The sequence below is a fragment of the Oryza brachyantha genome, chromosome 11, assembly GCF_000231095.2.
Source record: "Oryza brachyantha chromosome 11, ObraRS2, whole genome shotgun sequence".
NCBI lineage: Eukaryota > Viridiplantae > Streptophyta > Magnoliopsida > Poales > Poaceae > Oryza > Oryza brachyantha.
This window is the reverse complement of record NC_023173.2, coordinates 5,552,624-5,573,588: the sequence shown is the minus strand read 5'-3', so window position 1 is coordinate 5,573,588 and position 20,965 is coordinate 5,552,624. Positions and strand designations below refer to the sequence as shown.

General features: G+C 39.5%; 1 protein-coding gene across 1 annotated transcript; it reads left to right on the top strand.

The window, feature by feature from the left end:
• Positions 1–13,545: 13,545 nt before the first annotated feature.
• Positions 13,546–16,446, top strand: LOC102707905 (protein FAM136A-like). The gene is made up of 3 exons (XM_006662853.3): positions 13,546–13,969; positions 14,694–14,831; positions 15,940–16,446. Exons 1-3 carry the CDS (start codon positions 13,841–13,843, stop codon positions 16,117–16,119), a joined length of 447 nt encoding a protein of 148 aa, XP_006662916.1. The 5' UTR covers positions 13,546–13,840; the 3' UTR covers positions 16,120–16,446.
• The last annotated feature ends 4,519 nt before the right edge of the window (positions 16,447–20,965 follow it).

Here is a 20,965-nt window from a genome sequence, read left to right as displayed (position 1 = left end):
GGCTTCGAAAGATATATATGCTGCTATCTGCCCAAGACAACATAACAATATTGAGTTAAGGAATAAGCTATCAAATGTACTACAGTATAATTATAATTCTAAAAAATGTAGCAGAATTTTCCATATCCTATGAAATTCCTACAGACTAAATAGGAATTATTCCTCTGGGTAGTTGATCTTATTTTTCCTCCAAAATCTAGTAAATTACTCCAAACAAGGTTACTATCTACTGGATTTTTAAAACTGGAAACAACTGTAATAACCCTCTCCAACCGAAGCTCCTCCGCCGCCCTCCGCAGATCGCCTAGCTCGGCAGCCTGCCGCCCACCGCCGGGTTTATGGGGTTATTGTTCTCCGGTTCTGTGGTGAGAAGGTGAAGAAGGAAAAAAAATATACGAAGGTGAGGTGAGTATACGGCCTTGTCCACCCATTTTATATATAGCATCAAGAGAGAATATCTTCTGGATGGTGGATAAATCTTACCTTTATCCTCCAACCAAACAAACTATGGCGGCTACCTTTATCCTCCAACCAAACAACCTAAAAAGATGGCGGTTATGTACTATCCACCCAAATCCTACTAACCAAATACACTTTTAGGTATGCTCTACTATAAAACTAAGTATATATTTTGATCGTAAGAAAAAACATCGAGGACAATAGACAAACACACCCTTAAATTCAGAAGCTAACAACGTCGAACATAGCAGCCCTAGAGTATAGAGGGTTAAGAGCATGCACAATAGTATAGACGGGTCGTTGTCTATTTGATATAATACACATAGCTAAATAGACAACTTATACAATAGATTATCTATTTAGTTGTCTGTAGCATATTTAGTATTTTATTTTTTATGTTTTGTATTTATTGCATGCATCCAATACACATAAAGTATTTCTCTAGAAAAAATGTTATATAGAATTTAGGAGCATGTGTCTAAGCAGTATGAATGAAGAGACAGCAATTGAGTTTTTTTTTACTTAATGATGTCATGTAGAATAATTATCTTGAGTTAATTATGCCGATGACCAGTCCGACGTGGATGAATATGGACAGTCGTTCTCAGTTACCCGTGACACTAATGATGATTATGGTTTGAATCCAATAACGAGGAGTTGAGGACTGACAAGCTGATTCGGATTCAGTGTCGTCTCCAAGCTCAGGTCAATGCGCAGACGTGTCTGTGTCCACAGTGGAGAATGCGAACTCCAGCGCGGGCGTATATTGAATAAGGATATCATTGGACCAATAGATACTCTCTCTCTCTCCTCATTTGAAAATATAAACGTTCTATTATTCAAAATTTATACAAATATAAATATTTCTAAAACAATCGCTGTGATTTCAAGAATTAATTCTGGTGATTCCAGAGCTAATAAGATCCTTAAAAAGAAAATCTAATTAATCTAAAATTTCAAAATGATCGAACCATTAAGCAACTAAAAATAATTTTTATAACATCTTGTTAGCCTTGGTAAACGGTCCTAAAATTAATAATTAATTATATTTTGGAACAGAGGCAACGGCAATAAATCGTGGGCTGCATGCATGTTTCTCACCTAGGTAGCTAGAAGAGGCCGGCCGGCAGCTGAGACCCGATCGATGTTGTTTGCGCGCGGCGATCGGATGTGCTCTGGAGACTTTCCCGGCCGGCGCCGGCGCCGCCGATGGTTTTGGTCGGTTTTGAGCTGGCTCTAGTCTAACGAGAACGCGCGATGATGCAAATGGCCTTTTATAGCGACGGCGCGGCGCGGCGGGCGACCATAGCTCCTCCGGCGAAGCGAAGCAGCGCGGAGGCTTCGTTCGTCGTCGACCTCGCTCCGACAGAGACCGATCGGCCGGCGCCGTTGCGCACGTGGCCACGCGAGAGAGATCGCCCGCCGGATTTGCAATTTTACATCGATCGATGCGTTGGAGAGATCCGATCCCGCACGTGACACACGCAAAAAGCACACAAGACCAGGGTGATTAATTGAGTGGATGTTTCATATAGAAAAACCAAATGACATATTTAAAAATTTAAAAGTAATTTGTGAATAAAAATATTATAATGTACTTTTAGCGATCTGAAAGCTAAGGCTAGCTAGAAAATAAACTTTGACGAAAAGACCTTAAAATTAATTATAAATTTAAGATTAAACATTTAAATATTGGCTTATGAACATGTGTTATATGTACATAGTAGCGCTTCTACGTAAGTAGGTAATGCGAGGGAGTTGATCTCCGTCACGCACATAATCAACATAATCGTTAATCTACTCTAGTTTCAAACTAGTGCATAGGGTTGACAAAATCCCCGTCGGGGGCGGGGACCCGCCCTATCGGGGCCGGGGCCAGGGAGAAATTTGCCCCGCTGGGAATCGGGGCCGAGGCCCTGGTTTTTTTGGGGACGGGGCCATGGGTCCAAAAATACCCGCGGCCCTGAATTTAATAAAAATAGAAACTTGGGCCAGGCCCAATTAATAAACAAGCAAACCCTGGAACCCCTCCCTCCAGCCATCTCTCCCACCTGCCTGGCGCCACCACCTGACTACCTCCAGTTGCCACCGCCACTAGCTGGTCCCCGTGCACCCACGCGTCGGTCCGCTACTACCCACCGGCCTCCGCCACCCACCACCGCCCCTGTCCCCCAACTCGCAATCCCTCATGCTTTACTCATCATCGAGTCACCGCCCGTAGCCGTGGTGGCCAGCCTTCGTCGGGCGCGTCGTGCTCATGTCCTGACACCGTCAGCCCGTCACTACACGCTACGCCTACGCCCGCCACCTCACATCGTCGCCAGATGCCGCCATCAGCTCACGGCTTGCCTTCTTGTGCTCGCTCGCTCATGTTGCCACCGAACGCCTTGTCGATGCCGCCATCGGCTCACGGCTCGCCTCCCTGCGCCTCTCTCCACACGACGCGTCGACGCATCCCCCTCACATTGCCGCCGGACGTCGCCGTCGGCTCGCGGCCTGCCTTCCTGTGCTCGCGGGGATTTCGGGGCCCCGTTCGGGGGCGGGGACGCGGCGGGGATGGGGACGGGGACTGATTTTTCCCCGGTCTCCGTTTCGGGGCCGGGGGCATTCCAGTAGTCCCCGCCCCCGCCCCGCCCCGTTGCCAACCCTACTAGTGCAAGTTACATTTGTAATATTCGTGTAATCTTAGTGAAGAAAAATATATCAGACCATTGACTTGTAGCAAAATCGATTTAGTACTTCATACATAGGGATAGGGATGAAAATGGTACCGAAGTTTACCGCCCGTACCGATACCGTTTCTAAAAATAATAATATAAAATGATATCTTACCTACCATTACCGTTTCTAAAATTTAATATTTTCAGTTTCTGTCTGAACTTTATTGAATTTTGCACTAAGTAGTGCAATTCATAATTTTTGATAAACATGAAAATTTTCCAACTGTACTAATACCGTTTCCAAAAATATTATTAAAATATGATACCGTTTTTGAAATTGGTTTGGTTGTTCTTTCGCGGTCAGTACATCTGTTCACGTCAGTAGTTTGTTCACCGCTTTCCTGGGAGGGGTTAAACACCGGAAAGACTACCGCATGAACGTTCGCGTAAAATAGTTCGGTATGAATTGATCGGGAAGAGATTTTTTTTGGTTACATAAAATTTCCATAACAAATTTCATAGCATGTCTAGTTCCCAAGGAATTAATAATACTCCCTCCATCCCTAAATGATTGACGTCATTAACTTTTTTTATACATATTTGATTCAATTTTTTGAAATATGTAAAGTTATATATATACTTAACAATAAATAAAATGATATAAAAATAATTAATAATTATGAAAATTTTCTGAATAAGATAAATAGTCAAACGTGTATAACAAAAATTAACGGCGTTAAACATTTAGGGACAGAGGGAGTAATTAATAAGCACGTGAATGGAAGAGCAGTAAAGTTAGTAAAAACTTGTATTCAGGAATTCTTGGCATAGCTGAACTCGTTGTCCTCATTCATCATCTGGAAATCGCCCTCGATCTTCAATTCATGGCTTAAAAAACACTAAATCCCTTGCATCATCAACAACAGTGTTATGTAGAGTATGAGAGCTCACAGAGATCTATCTCTTCCTTTTTATAGGCAAACAAAATCACTGTGTGAAACTATGAATGAATATGGTAGTTATCCATTCTAAATCAGGGAGCTTGATTCTGGGGTTGGGACACAATATTGTCCTTGATCGGCAATTAATTGCATCTTGGTTTACAACTTGTAAAGCCAAATCAGTTGATTGTTGTTTAGGGGTTGGGAAAGGTACGTGGGGGGCCCTGACTAATTTGTCACATGCTGTTTTGGTGTTCACACAACTGGATTTGGTAGGATACGAATTTGGCATCATTCATGTGAAATGGAGTTTGCAATGCATGATTATAAAAATAGTTTTTTTTACTGTTTTTAAAAAATATCTCGAGATACCATATTTTTCAGTGTAAAAGTTTAGCACCCTGAGATACAATATACCTTAAGATTCAAAGATTTTATGCTAAAATTTTTGGTATTTTATGTTACTTTTTTAAGGATAGTAAAAAATACCTTTATAAAAATATTGGACTAACGAAAACATACAGTTGAGATACCATGCCTTATCGAATGTTACAGGGAATAGAATTAAATCATATAGCTAGATTGCTTAAAATGAATACCTGATGTCTCGCAAGAAAAATACAAGAAATTTTAGATTAAACATTGATTTGTTAAAAAGAGAATGGGGAAAGAAACTTGACGAGATGCAAAAATCTAATTTGGGAATGTTATTGACATGGCTGCATTCGGCAGTCTAACTTCTAGCTGCAGATTGTGTCGTTTTTCACGCGTACGTTTTTCGAACTGTTGAGCGGTGTATTTTTTGCAAAAATTTTCTATATAAAAGTTGTTTTAAAAAATCATATTAATCTATTTTATATTTTTTAATAATTAATTAATCATTTATTAATTTATTACTACGTTTTTCATGCCAGCCAACTAAACTCATCCTCACCGCATGCTGAACGCGGCAATGGTCTATAATTGTATATATCAATTATTAATTACACTATGATATAGTATCAACAGCTACAAAATTAACATCACATGGGAGCATTTTCAAATATAAAAACAATTAACATAATGTGCTAACTTTTTGGAAAAACAATAAAACCTTATATATTTTTTATACGGAGGGAGCACAGAATAACTTGAAAACATTAGGAACAAAATTGATCCCCACCCCCTGCCCCCGGAACCCCAATCTTATGAGGTATTTGAAATAGGTTAACAAAAACAAACTCAGAGGGTGCAAACTTAGGACAATAATTCTTCACATAATTAAGAGCGAAGTGCACCAGCGGTCCCTAAACTTATGTGTATGTGTCATCTAGATCCCTGAACTCTCAAAATGTATTTTTGAGTCACCGAACTTATCTAGTGTGTCATATAGGTCTAAATGGGCTCCGACCCACTCCATCCGCTGACGTGGCATGCCACGGTGGCGCGTACGTGTTGGTGGGGCCATGTGGGTCCCACACAGTGACGTCGTTGTTGGAGATATTGACATGTGGGAGCCACATGGCCCCACCAACATGTAGGCGCCACCGGGGCATGTCACGTTAGCGGATGGAGCAGGTTGGAGCCCGTTTGAACCTATATGACACACCAAACAAGTTCGGAGACCTAAAAATATATCTTGAGAGTTCAGGGACCTAGATGACACATATACACAAGTTTAGAGACCACTGATGCACTTCAATTATGATCTAAATTGTACACCTCCAGTATTTACCATGTAGAATTCTAAATGCGAACGTTGTGGATACCAAGAGTGCGAGTGCTGCATATCAAGGGAAGTTCTACATTGCTCTGTATCCGAACTAGAAGTTAACAACAATGTTGTTGTGTGGTTAGAACTTGTCACAAGAATTTCATTTCCGCTGGTCTTAAAAAAGCAAAAAAAGATCTCACTTTATGTTTATAAACTGTGTGCAATATATGCTAGAATCTAAACCAGTGTGTTTAATTGCCCACGGTTGCAATTGGCTTTCAACCGTAAACGTGCCCAAACCTTACACCCCCAAACCAATTTAAGCATGTTTTAAACGTTGTATGGATCCACAAGAATGTTCCTAGGATTTCCAGCTACACCACGGTAAAACACGAACATTTTTGTTTGCATCCAGGCACATTGTGTAACATAAAAAAAATTATCATAAGTTCAGGGAATATTGGAATAATATTTACTCCCTCCATTTCCTTTTATTTGACACTATTGACCAATATGGTGATATTATCTTTGACCGATAAAAACATTTTAAATTACTATGTTTTAATTAAGGAGCATGAGTAGTCCAGCTATATCTAGCATGTAGATTGGTTTGATAATATGACATCATTTAAATTTAATTTTTCAAAAGAAAGACACAAAAAAAGCTTTTACATGAATATTATCCCATGACAAGCAAAGAGTGTGCCAACTGAGGCAAGCAATTGGTACATGTTCCCAAATAGAGGAAGAAACCACCAGTCCAAAGTCTAGATCTCTTGTCAACTAGGCTGTCCACTTGTATGTATAGACAGAGACATCATCTATATCTTAAGACAAAGACTTAACTTTTACAATGTGTCAAACCGGGCCTCCATTTCTTTTTGCTGTAATATAGTGAATTATCGATTGATCTCCAAGCCAGGGTTCAAGTCTCAGAAAACGTCCATGAGAAAGTTTTTACACTTTGTTTGAATCAAGTAAAGAATACAATATTTTCTAAGCCTGGCTTTATGCTACATAATTTATTGCCAAAATCGTCACCAAGAGGGCCTCCTGGCTTTATTTCTTCTTGCTCCACATGTTACCGTTGGTTTTTTGTTCTCCTAAAATTAAAATTAAAATCTAGATTGTACCTGAACATGTTCACAGTTCACACAACCAGCGACATAAAAAAATTGGCCAAGTTAGTTGATTACGTTCGAACCAAAATTCAAAATATTTGACAAAATTTGTTTGAACTTTTACTGATTTTAGATATCTTGCTGGTATTGGCATGGACATCTCCAGTTTCCAAAGCACCTATTCCCAAAGTCTAGAACTATTATCAACTAGGCTGTCCACTTGGATGTACAGAAAGACACATCATCTCTATCTTAACACGAAGACTTAACTTTGCAATGCGTCAAACCTAGCCTCTGTTTATTTTTGCTGTAATATAGTGAATTATCGATTGATCTCCAAGCTAGGGTTCAAGTCTCAGACAACGTCTAGGAGAAAGTTTTGACACTTTGTTTGACTAGTATTTTCTAAGCCTGGCTTTATGCTTCACCGTTGATTGGCAAAATCGTCACCAAGAGGGCCTCGTGGCTTTATTTCTTCTTGCTCCACATGTTACCGTTGGTTTTTTGTTCTCCTAAAATTAAAATTAAAATCTAGATTGTACCTGAAAAGGTTCACAGTTCACACAACCAGTGGCACAAGAAAATTGGCCAAGTTAGTTGATTGCGTTGGAACCAAAATTCAAAATGTTTGACGAAATTTGTTTGAAATTTTACTGATTTTAGATATCTTTCTGGTATTGGTAGGGACATCTCTAGTTGCCAAAGCACCTATTCCCAAAGTCTAGAACTATTGTCACCTAGGCTGTCCACTTGGATATACAGACAGAAACATCATCTATATCTTAACACAAAGACAAGAGAAATATTTGTGGCACTGCACACACGAACACTAGCTGCACTTCTATTCACCACATGAGTTAATCACACACTGGTTACACGCTTTAAATACAACGACAAACACAAGCCCAAAGAGATCAAGGACTTATGGTGTTCGGTAACATTTTGATGAGATAAAAGGAAGCCAGCCTAATGGAAAGGAGGCAACTTTTGCAATATGTATATCTAAATTATCGGAACAAGGCACTTGAATAAGTACGTTGAGGCTTTTAATTAAGGAACATGAGTAGTCCAACTATTTCTAGCACGTAGATTAGTTTGATAATATGACATCATTTAAATTTTATTTTTCAAAAGAAAGACACAACAAAGCTTTACATGAATATTATCCCATGCCAAACAAAGAGCGTGGGAACTGAGGGAAGCAATCGGTACCTATTCCCAAATAGAGGAAGAAACCAACAGTCCAAAGTCTAGATCTATTTTCAACTAGGCTGTCCACTTGTATGTACAGACATAGTCATCATCTATATATTAACACAAAGACTTAACTTTGCAATGTGTCAAACCTAGCCTCCATTTCTTTTTGTTGTAATATAGTAAATTATCGGTTGATCTCCAAGCAGAAGTCTCAGACAATGTCCAGGAGAAAGTTTTGACACTTTGTTTGAATCAAGTAAAGAATACAATATTTTCTAAGCCTGACTTTAAATTATCGATTGATCTCCAAGCTAGGGTTCAAGTCTCAGATAACGTCCAGGAGAAATTTTTGACACTTTGTTTGAATCAAGTAAAGAATACCATATTTTCTAAGCCTCACTTTATGCTTCACCATTGATTGCCAAAATCATCACCAAGAGGGCCTCCTGGCTTTATTTCTTCTTGCTCCACATGTTACCGTTGGTTTTTTGTTCTCCTAAAATTAAAATTAAAATCTAGATTGTACCTGAACATGTTCGCAATTCACACAACCAATGACACAAGAAAATTGGCCAAGTTAATTGATTACGTTCAAACCAAAATTCAAAATGTTTGACGAAATTTGTTTGAACTTTTACTGATTTTTGATATCTTGCTAGTATTGGCACGGACATCTCCAGTTGCCAAAGGTCCTATTCCCAAAGTCTAGAACTATTGTCAACTAGGTTGTCCACTTGTACGTACAGATAGAGACATCATCTATATCTTAACACAAAGACTTAACTTTGCAATGCGTCAAACCTAGCCTCCGTTTCTTTTTGTTGTAATATAGTAAATTATCGATTGATCTCCAAGCTATGGTTCAAGTCTCAGACAATGTCCCGGACAAAGTTTAGACACTTTGTTTGAATTAAGTAAAGAATACAATATTTTCTAAGCCTGGTTTTATGCTTCGCCATTGATTGCCAAAATTGTCACCAAGATGATCTCCTGGTTTTATTTCTTGTTGCTCCACATGTTACTGTTGGTTTTTTGTTCTCCTAAAATTAATGTTTAGATTGTACTTGAACAGGTTCACGGTTCACAAAACTAGCGACACAAGAAAATTGGTCAAGTTAGTTGTGTTGTCCCAAAACTGGGAGATGCTGGCCCAACCGGGAGGAAGCATTTCTACACCCTAAAAACTAGCCCATGAGGTGAGCAACTCTTTCCCTTTTAAGTTTATGCCACTCCCCCTAAGCTTTCAATATGGGACTATTGCCAACAATCTCCCCCGTCACACATTGGTGTCCTCTAGCACTGACCGGCTCCACACAGTAACACATACGGGCCTCACACCCGCAGTCCACTGACCGGCCCAACACATAGGCACATACGGGCCTCTTCACACCCTGGTCCACTGGGCTTCAGGTTTACACCACGCGAGTGTGAACGACACTAGAGAGATTGTTAATCCAGCTCTCATACCACTTGTTGGCCCAGCTCAAACACAAGATCACACAAACGATTGAAAATTCTAACCAGAAGGCAAACACAAGAGAAATATTTGTGGCACTGCACACATGGACACTCCTGCACTTCTATTCACACACATGAGTTAATCACACACTGATTACATGCTTTAAATACATCGACAAACACAAGCCCAAAGAGATCAAGGACTTATGTGTTTGGTAACATTTTGGTGAGATGAAGGAGGCCAGCCTAATGGAAAGGAGGCAAGTTTTGCAATATGTATATCTAAATTATCGGAACAAGGCACTTGAATCGGTACGTTGAGGCTTGTACTTAAAAAAAGGAATCCAACTACGTTAACAATAACTGTTGCTAATTCCTTATATATTGGTACATACATAGGAGTATGATCCTCGGGTAGCATAAGATTCTCTAACTCATGTAATTACTAGATAAGATTTACTCTTAAACTTTGGTGAGTCTACAGCCTTTGAGAGTTATATTAAAGCTACTCATAATCGTATGTTTCAATATGTTAGTAGATAGACCACGATTCGTGATTTGAAAAAAAGTCTATATGGAAGGTTGTGATGCATTGAGAGAAATGTTTAGTACATGCACCTTCTATTAGTGTCACATGTGGCATTTAGAGTGGTCGGGTTATAGAGAACTATATTAGTCACATTTTTCTATTTTCCATCACATTTCTCTCCTTAATTTTCCTATTTTCCCAATCCTGCTGCCTAGCTGGTCCCAGTCCAGTCCAGCGCATTGTTTGGTTTTCCATCGCGATTCTCTTTGATTCCCAATCCCAAATATTTCCCTTTTTTACTTTTCCTCTCATTTTCCTTTCTTTCTTCTTCTTTTTTCCTAGTCCAGCGCATTGTTTGGTTTTTCTCCTTCTGCCTAGGCCTGACAATGGCTCAGGACCTAACCCAAACCCCAGTCAGAACCTTATAAATGGAGAATGACCGTAACCTTTTTTTTCAACCCACAAGACTATTTAAGAGCCGCATCAAACCTATCCCTTGGGTCCAATTAAACCCCTAGGCTACCTTACTAATATTGAAGCAATTGGCCTATCGACCTAGTGGAGAAGAGCTCGCCGTCGGCACCCACTATCAAATTCAACGGACGAGTGTGTTTCATTCGTAGTGGCAATGACAATGATTACAGTTACATGAGAACAGTGAGGAGCGAGCAAACAACCCATGGGTTGGCTGACCCATTAGGGCATGCATAATGGTTAGACAAGGCCGTAGATTTAGTCCAAATAGTCCTACATGGCACTCATTTAATGAAGGTATGCAGCGATGCCGTTGTCTTGCTTGTCGACACCCATTGCTCGTGTTGCTAGGCAAGTGGATAGCTCAGGTGCGCTATGCCATGTGGATTCGTGATTGATTATATATACATGAATACATTAAACGTCTCATAGTCAGTAAAAAAAGATAGCAATGGTCTAAACTATTGTAAAGTTATCTGCGCTGCTGTCTATATAGGATGTAGAGACTACATCCGTCTAAACTATTTTATATGCCGACTACTCCCGCCTAACGCACCTCTCGTGCCACACGGAGACCTTCGCCTGCCCCAAGGCGCCTCGTGGATCGACACTCCGGCTGCCTCCTTTCAAAATTCACGGGCCGCACGTGCCAACCAGGCTACACACGGGGAAAAAGCCCACCAAAGGTCCCTCAACTTAACACCGAGTCCGTTTTTCGTCACTTAACCGGAATACCAGAAATGTATACCCCTAAACTCGCATAAACCATTTAAACTTAAAGGCGTATTGATTTACTTTTTTAACTGGTTTTGCTGATGTGGCGTTCGATGGGTCCTACGTGTCAGATTATTTTATTTTTTCTATTCCTTTCTTTTCTCTCCTCTCCACTCTCTTTGAACGTATTATGCGAGTTTAGGGGTGTACATTTCTGGTATTCCGATTAAGGGATGAAAAACAAACCCGCCTTTAAGTTCAGGGACCTTGGTTGGACCAAAATGCGGTGGGTATTTCCTGACCGCTCGCCCACCCGTATTAATTTGGAACAAATTCGGGTCATATATTTAGGTACCCGGGATTTTACACGGATCCAAAGCCGAATCCGAGAATTTTTTGGCGGATATGAGACCGAATTCGGGAGGACAATACCCGATGGATACGGATTATCCGGTATATATTACGGATAATACCCGGATATAAATCTGGATTATTATCCGATTTAATGGGCAGCATTTTTATGTTTCAGCCTTTCAAGGCCCAAGCCTAACGAGGCATAACCCTATACTCTCTCGCCTCGTCCTCACTTCCTCACGGTGACGGGAGTCACAGCTCACCGGGTTAATTACCAAAACACCATCCGTAAAGTGAGCACTCTCTAAAACACCATTAGTAAACAAGAAACCTCCAAAACACCACTCATTTAGCCATTGTGTATTTCATCATAGCATTTTCATTTTTTTTTCTTTTCTCTTCCTTCTTTTTACCGAGAGACAATGACTCTTTTACCCTCAGTTCTAAAACAATCACCATTTTTTCTTTTTCTCTTCCTTGCCTGTTCGCCATTGCTCGATGGGTCTGGAACCCTAGCCGGCAGTGGGGGCGCGGGCGCGCGGCAAGAAGGCGGCCAAGTGCGGCGGCTCCCAGGGGCCCGGGCGCGCAGCGAGGAGGCCGCCAGGCGTGGCACGGTTGGACGTCGTCGGCGGGGCGCGCGCCGCGCGCTACTGGGAGGGGCGGAGTTAGGGGGAGAGGAGGCGGCCAGGCACGGCGGCAGCAGAGCAGGGCGCATAGCGCCTTGTGGCCAGGGTGCTATATGTGCAGTTGTATGGTTTGAACTTGATGCTTGAAAAATTGTGAACTAGTACTTATCTATTTTATGTGTTGTTGGATTATCAACCTATCAAAAGGTCATGGCGAATTTTTTTTATTTTTTGGTCTTCACAAATTTTTTTTTGTTCTCATAAATTCTGGAATTTTTTGAAGACGTCATGGTATTTTTTTTTGCTCGAAAAAACAATTATTCCTATTTTCTACAATTATTTATTCAAAAATAAATCATTTTTATATTTTTTATTAATTTCTAGAATAATATACGGCTAATAAAAAGGCTTAAGGGTAGAATGGTCACTTCTTATGTTTGTTTTCGTTTACAACATTATAATATGTAAATTTTGACGTTTTGACATAACTATTCTATTCACTAGTGGTGTTTTGGAGATTCTCGCTTTATGAACGTTGTTTTGGCAATTAACCCCGTCTCACCCAATCATGTGCCCGTTGGCCGTCGCTCGCACAGGCGCACCGCGCACACAAGCCGCCCGCTGCCCCTACTCCGGTCCGGTTTCTGCCTCCCACCGCTGCCAAGGCGCCGTCCGGTCCAGCTTCCACCTCCCGGTTTCCGTCACCTCTTTGCTAGTGGTGAAGGTGCATCTCGATTTTTTCTATTTTATTTCCTTTTTAACTGATCTTAATTTCTATTTCAACTTTGCAATTCTAGTGTCATGTTTTACTCCGTGTACTACTAGAGTGTACTACTAGAGTATAGGTATTTTTGCTACTATTTCGATACCGTTAGACATTGCTATGCTGCTAGCCTCTAATACAGTCATATCTTGGCTATATGCAAATGTTCAATAGCTATTGTGTATGTGGTATATATGGTTGTTGTTTTGACTTATATCCACATAAATATTCGTACACGTGAGTGTTCGTATCCGTCTTGGTACGTATTTGTATCCGGTATTATCCGTGGTCATATCCGTATGTGATAACATCCGTATTAGATTCAAATCCAATTACAAAATATAGGTTATTAGATTCAAATCCAATTTCAAAATATGGATTAGGATATGGAAAAGACAAAATCCAACCGAATCTGACCCGTTTTCACCCTAGCACAGCATGGCATGGCACAGTGTACGTGCTGGGCTGTTCTTGGGATGGCCTGCTACAGTGTAGGTGCTAATGGGCTGTGGGCCGTTCCATCCCCAAATACTCTGCCTCCACGCCGTCCGTCTGAGCCTCAAACCCTAATCCACCTGAGCAACTGCTGGCTGGCGTTGTGCTCGTCGCCGTCCGTCCGTGGATAGTAGCCAGCTGCCATCGGCTGCCGGTCGCCGGTGCTGCAGCCTCGCCTCCAGCCCGCTCTTGCCTCTGTCCCTTACTGTTGCTGCTGCTGCTGCTGCTGCGTCTTGCTGGTGGCAGCCAGGTTGGAGCAGATAGGAGTAGGAAAACCGGAAGGAGAGAAGGGAAAATAAGAGGAAGGAGGATCGGGAAGAAGGGGGGTTTTCTCAGGAGCGGGAGGTGGGAACTCCATGGAACACACAGGATCGATGGAGGAGCGGGTTGTCACTGACCGGATCCGGCGGAAGCTGGAGGAGGTGAACGCCGCGGCGCAGAAGCACCTCGCTGGCGTCCAAGATCACGTCAACTTCACTATGCAGGTGAGCGCTTCTCTCTGAGAGCTTGCTTAGTTTGGTGTATTCCTCTGCAATGGGGTTTTATGACATGGGGCCTGAATATTGATCCTATAACCACAATCTTGACTCCGGTGCGATGGCATTTTGGCGTTTCTTGGACTGGTCTTGTGAGGAGATGAGAATAAGGATTTGGTTGCTGTTATTCTGATGCGTGAATTTTAGCAGGGGAAAGCTAATGTTGCCATAGTTGATGGAAATTTAATTGGGATCTATAGATAGTTCAGGGATAGGGTAGTCGGTGCTATTTTAGGTTCTTGACTGATTTAGGGATATGGAACTTGGATAATTAGTTTTGTTGCAATGTAGTTTGAGGGATTTGATTGGCCTTAACTGTGTTTTATAGATATGGTATCAAGGTGAAGAACCTCAATTAGGTGTGATGCAAATGATAGGAAATTGGGAAAGCCCAATAGAGGCATTGATTACTAATTATTGAAATCTTATTATTGTCAGGTATGAGTAGAAAGTTCTGGATTTGTTTATGAAATTACTTCAATATCATTGTTTTGAAAGAATGTGGTGTATACTAATTGTTCAAGTTCTTTTACTGTTCTCATTAAAGAGGACTAGATAAGAGTTTGTCATCGAACTTGCTGATGTACAACATCTCTTTGTATGAGAACTTATCTGCACAGAGAGCTCAGTGGTGATTGTTTTGTTTGTTTCTGGTTTTCTTATTAATTTTCAGCAAGCATACTTCAAGTGTGCATATGAATGCTTTGATCGCCGAAGAAGTCAAGAGGGCATCAACAATTGTGTGGAGAACTGCAGTGTCCCTGTCCTTTCTGCCAACAATGTTGTTGAGACGGAGATGGCAAAGTTCCAGGTACTTCTAGTTTCATGCAACCACTCTTACTTTCACTAGCAAAATACCCATGCTTTGCTATGGAAATATATTACAAAATGTTATAATAATTTTTCTCAACTATCCTAATATCACTTATTTGAATCAAATATGGACCATTCCATAATATCAGGAAATATCATGAGCTAATTTACAAAAGAACTGTAGAAAGCAGTGGAGTGACAAATTCACTGTCACCACCACTAAAGACATTTAAAATAATATAGATATAGATATATTATTCCCATTACTTCCTATCACATAAAGTAATATAGATATATGTGCAAGAAGTTATGGTTCACTTGCAACATTTACCATAAAAATATGTGGCGAAAAAAAATGATGCTCTTTGTGTTCCTTGTGAACCTAGATTCATCATTGACGTTGAACTATGCCTGTGAAACGTCTGTTCTTGATGGATGTCAGAGTCAGCAACTTTTTCTGTACATACTACTTCAATACAATTGTAACTAAACACATCCAATTTTTTATTATTCAGTATGAATAAAAGTTTTGTGCATGTCTACGTGCATTACTATGGTGTGTGTTCGTGATTTGTCTCCCTTTATGTAATTGTTCAGCAAATAATTAGCATATGCATACCATCAGTTATTTGTACTGACTGCATAATTGTACATTGATCTTAGGGACAATAGTATCAGTTATCTGGATGTACTTCTCTAAGATTCATATAATGGTTTTTCTGGATGCGCATGTAGGTAAATGTATGGTACTATTATCCCCAATATCAATATAATGTAATATTGGTAATAGCAAAACAATGTTTAGCTGGCATAAATTTTGCAAGGCTCCAATCTTGGTGCATTATTCTTTATGGATATGCAAATCTAACAGGTTTTTGCATGGACAAAACCATTTTTGGGGGATACATGTGTTGCCATTTTTATCAAACAAATGGAAACAGCATTCTAAATGAAATATAAGAAACATCTATTTCTACAAATATTATTTTGGTTCACATATGTCTGAATATTCTGTCATCTAAAAGCATGCGTGGCCTTTCGATCTATACATAGCATTGTATTTGTGTGAACTGCTCTAAGTTATGATATTTCTCCTTGTCCTCCAGGAGCGGTTGAATCGATCCTTGATGGTGTGCCAAGATAAATTTGAAGCGGCAAAGCTCCAGAAGCTGAAAACGCACGCGACTGAGGAGCTGGAATCCTGCGTAAACAGGTCTATTGATGACAGTATTAGGGTCCTGCCCCATCTGGTTGATCAGATCAAGTCCTCCCTCTCCATCAATTAGAGAGATCATAGCTTGCCTTGTCAGTTCAGAACTAAACAGTAGCCTTCGTTGAAAACTGTTTCAGTTTTGAGAAAAAGCATGTCCACTAATTTTAGGTGCTGAGATCGTTGGCTGAATTTTTGTCCTTGTTAACATATAACATGGCTGGCATATCGTATTTTGAGTGCCCAGAGGTTTGTTCTGAACCACACCTTTTTGCAGAGCTAATTTATCAGAAATGGTCGAATAATAGGAGATGATATCCTAATGCTCTCATTCTTATTTGTTTGCATCTTCCAGTGGCTTCAGTTCTTATTACCAGCAAAGTAAATGTCGTTAATTTGTGAAGAGAATGGAAAATTACTGGTACACAGTACCATTTTTACTCTCCCTTTTAGCTTTTAAGGGTGAGTTTGAGAATGCCATTTTTTTTTTCTCTCCCTTTGAGCTATTAAGGTGAGTTTGAGAGTATGCGAAGATCATAGCATAAAATGAGGTATTTCATTACCAAATGAATGATAAATTATGTATTAGCTATTACAAATTTAAAAAACGGATTAATATGATTCTTAAATCAACTTATAGATAGATGTTTTTTTTGCAAAAAGTAATATGTTTATTTATTTAACATTTTGGGAAGTGTGATCAAGTACGGTACCAATATTAACGCTATGACTCGATTTAGTAATGCAAATAATATATTAAAAATTCTTTCAAATGCAATCATATAAACTAAATATTTGAAATTGTTGAAGCATTTATTAATTTGATTATTTAAATAAATTCTAACAAAATGGCAATAGACCAATAGTTAATAGTGACCGGTCGTTTTGCACCATTAATTAAAAATTGGCACACATTGGAATCATAAGTTTTTAAGTTTGAGCTATGGTATCTCTGCACTACACTCTTGAAGAGTGAGTTTTGGGATACCAGAGTGTCTTCCTCGGCCCAGACCGAGATCCTACACTAGACTTCAGTAACTCGGACCGGAAAATCCGACAAGATTTTCACCTCTGCTGCTGCCTAGTGTTTTCAGGTGCACATTCACCCCTCCTTTGCACAACACATCGATCCTTCGGTAGTTTCCTTTTGAATCTGTAGAAACACACGTGCATTCAATGAGGTTACAATTTCCTAATATTAAGGTCACGTATAAAGGTACGTATTAGCTGACTCTCTTAATCGTCATGCAAGCAAATTTAATGATGTGCAGGAAAGAGAGGGAAGAAGAGAGAAAAGCTGTTGCCATGCATGACAACTGCTTAGAGTCGACTCTTAGCATTTATTAAAGGAAACTTTTTGCATGAGAATATAGAAAAAGAAAACTAGCTTAATAAAAAATATTTTAATGCATTAATGAAAAAACCACACCTGACTCTATCTTTATACGTATCATTATAAAATAGACTCTTGTTGCTGACGTGGCTTGAGATAGAACACACTACAGGCTCTACCTTTAAACATGCCCTAATACATCAGAATAACAAGAATACCAAACTTTCTAAAGTTTTCTTGAATATACGCAATTGTCTGGCTCTCTTTATCAATCCAGTTTATTGTAACCTCAGCTACAAATTATACTGAACGTGAATGGCACTGGATTGCATTGGTCTATCTTGTTTTGTCTAGGGCATTTTACGTTTCAAATATCATGGAAAATTTTGTTATCCTTTATCTATAAAATTTTGTTCTTCTATCTTGTTGTAAATTAGATTTTTTTTCTACTTTTGCATCTTCACAAGATGATGATCATTGAAAAGCGTGGAAAGCAAGAACTTTGTCATGTCGCTGTTGTTTCCAGCGATCACGAAAACAGCCATCGAGTATGTCATGTCTCTGTTGGAAAAAAAAATGATGGAGATTTTGGTTTTGTTTAGTTGCCAAAAATTTTTGGTAAAATAGTCACGTCCAACGTTTGACCGGATGTCAAAAGGGGTTTTCGGACACGAATAAAAAAACAAATTTCAGATTCTGCCTGGAAACTACGAGACGAATCTTTTGAGTCTAATTAATCTGTCATTAGCACATGTTGGTTACTGTAGCACTTATGGCTAATCGTGTTCTACTAGGCTCAAAAGATTCGTCTCATGATTTCCCCATAACTGTGTAATTAGTTTTAATCTTCATGTATATTTAATGTTCTATTTAGGTGTCCAAAGATTCGATGTGATATTTTTGAAAAAAGTTTTTAGGAACTAAACAGGGCCTTTATCTCTTCCTTGTCCTGGCATTAAGATGACAAATCGACCCAACACTTTAGGCCTGACTGGGGAGCTTCTTCCAGCGGTAGCTTTTTCTAAAAGCTGCTTCTGCCAGAAGCTGCCCCAAGTTGTTCCTAGCTAAGAATCTGTAGTTACAGATTCTAGAAAATGAATTAAGAATTCAGGAGCTGGAGAAGCTGGGTTTAGCAATTTTACCAGATTATCAGAATCTGAGAATCTGGCTACCAAGCAGCTACTTCTCAGAATCTAAAGCTCCCCAAACAAGCACTTTGCGTTTAATACAATGGATGACTGGCTGGCACTATGGGGCCACAATATCTGGTGAAGGACGAAATTATATGTGTTCCCTCTGATTGGATTCCTTAAATACATTAATATAGGGAGGCTGAAAAATATGTATTTGGTGCTCGATGAGCCGGATATACTTTGCTTTCCAGCGGAAACTAGCATGTTTTTCTCCCAGAAACCTCTGCCATATTGGCATTGGCATACACAGTTCTGTTTCATGTGCTTGTTATCCATTTTGTGTGCCCAACCTCACCATGTTACAATTAGTTTACCATCAAGTGTAGTTCTGGAAGAACAAGAATCTTTAATTTGCTGTCTGAGTACACATCTTGGATTTGTTTTCTTTGGACCAAATGAAAATTTTGAGTTGATTTATTGCTAGAAATTAGTGGAAAACTGGGACAAAGCAAATCAGCTGTGGGTGCTGCATACTGGTATAGTTACTTCCGTAATCGTTGTTGACAATTTGTTCCAGAGAATTCGAGACGACACTGTTTATCCATCGCTGTGTTGACAAGCGTTGCTGCACTATGCCTATGCTTTACTCAAGTCATTAGTGGTCATCTATTCGTTTTTTTAAAATAAAGTCAAATGGCATATTTATAAATAAAAAAATTTGCGAATAAAAGTTTTATATATGTGTTCTTAGCTATCTAAAAGCAAATCCTAGGAAATAAATTAGGATGAAAAAAATCCTCAAAATCAACTCTAAACTTACGGCATAAAATTTAAACTTTAGCTTATAAGCATAAGCACAAGCGAAAAGATGAGACTTTTAGTATTCCTAGTTCCCACACTGCACATCAACCACCTTGAAAGGGTTTTTCCCCAACTACACAAAAATTCATAAATACACATAATAACACATATACAATGATAAGTATACCTTAGGAACAGTACTTGCGCACAACCTTAAAAAGCCAGAGACTAAGAGACAATTCCATTGTCTCACTAAAATCTTAGTGATAGAGCACTCACGGGTGTAATTCTAGCGGAAAGAATTCGATCCTACTTTGTTAAGTCATTTACCCATAATTCTACATCATAACCGATGTTTCTCTAACTGTCCGTTAGTTTTTACTCATAGAAGTCAGACTATTCATGTCATGTTCCCAAAAATCTTTATTTTAAAAGATTTTTTCATCATTACATAACTTATTATACTTAATTTATTAGCTTTATTTCATCTAAGGATGAAATTGGTCAGAAGATAGGACAAATCATTAAACAAAATACATTACCATTTTTTTCTAGAAACATAATGATAATGGCACAGGTTTAAACAATAATATAGGTATCATTGATGTGATACAAAAGACATCTGAATTGCTACCTCTAGTATGAGCCATGATAATACAGGTACAAGACCTTATACCTATAGGTATTGGCTGGTACCTAAGATATCAGATAAAATGCATACCTACATACAACACCGCATGAACACTGCGGTAGACTAGCAAGAAGCACGATGGTGTTAGCCGCCAAAAATCAAAACTCAAGAACTATTAGTTTCTTTGACCTCCCTCTTCCATCACCTTTGTCCTCTCTCGACAATCTCTCTTCGCATAAGCTAGATTTGCTAGTGCTGCCATGCTGTGAGCATGACACAAAGGAGCCATCAATAAGACTGACGTCTTACACTATTCTTTTGCTGGTCTGCGCTTGGGCTAGGACCAAGGACAAGTAGGATGTAAGCCTCTAGATCCAGTGTTGGTAACCTACTCCCTAAGTTGCCAATGATGAGAGACAAAGAGGAGATTGAGGAGGAGAGGGAGAACACAAAGAGGAGCAACATCGGCCTCAAGACTCACCATGATAAAGAAAAAAAAAAGAGATGGTAGGGCAGAGCCGCGGAACATATATCGACGAATAAATTACTAAAATATTTTGGTAGACAAAGTGCCATATAGCAGTATTTTTAAAGCCAAATATGCTCACTTAGGCTATGTTATTTTGTGGTAAAAGATAAAAGATTATCTGATTTTATGATAGCGATTTAATTATATAAAGGATGAAAGTAATCACTTAAAAGTTAAAAATAGAGAAGGTGATAAATTTTTATATAAAATATTTTTTAAAAACATACTATTTAGTAGTTTATATATAATATACGGGCAACAACAGAAAATAATCTAAGAAAAATAACGCAGCCTTATTAGGAAAGAAAAACCAGATTCTCTGCATGAACGCGGGCAATGCGAAGAGACTCTGTAGGCCAACCGCATCAACTGATCAAACCCCAGAAGCAGACAGACGATCTCGCGGGAAAGCCAAATCTGCCGACGTGACGAAACAGCGTGGGGGCCCACTGTCTGACTCACCTCCTAAACCCCCCACCACCTCGAGTCCTCGAC

What these genes read in the sequence shown, in the direction of transcription:
- LOC102707905 (XM_006662853.3), top strand. Translation starts at nt 13,841, where the DNA reads ATGGAACACACAGGATCGATGGAGGAGCGGGTTGTCACTGACCGGATC. An exon ending in ACGTCAACTTCACTATGCAG is followed by an intron (nt 13,970 to 14,693) that starts GTGAGCGCTTCT and finishes ATTAATTTTCAG; the next exon opens with CAAGCATACTTCAAGTGTGC. An exon ending in CGGAGATGGCAAAGTTCCAG is followed by an intron (nt 14,832 to 15,939) that starts GTACTTCTAGTT and finishes CTTGTCCTCCAG; the next exon opens with GAGCGGTTGAATCGATCCTT.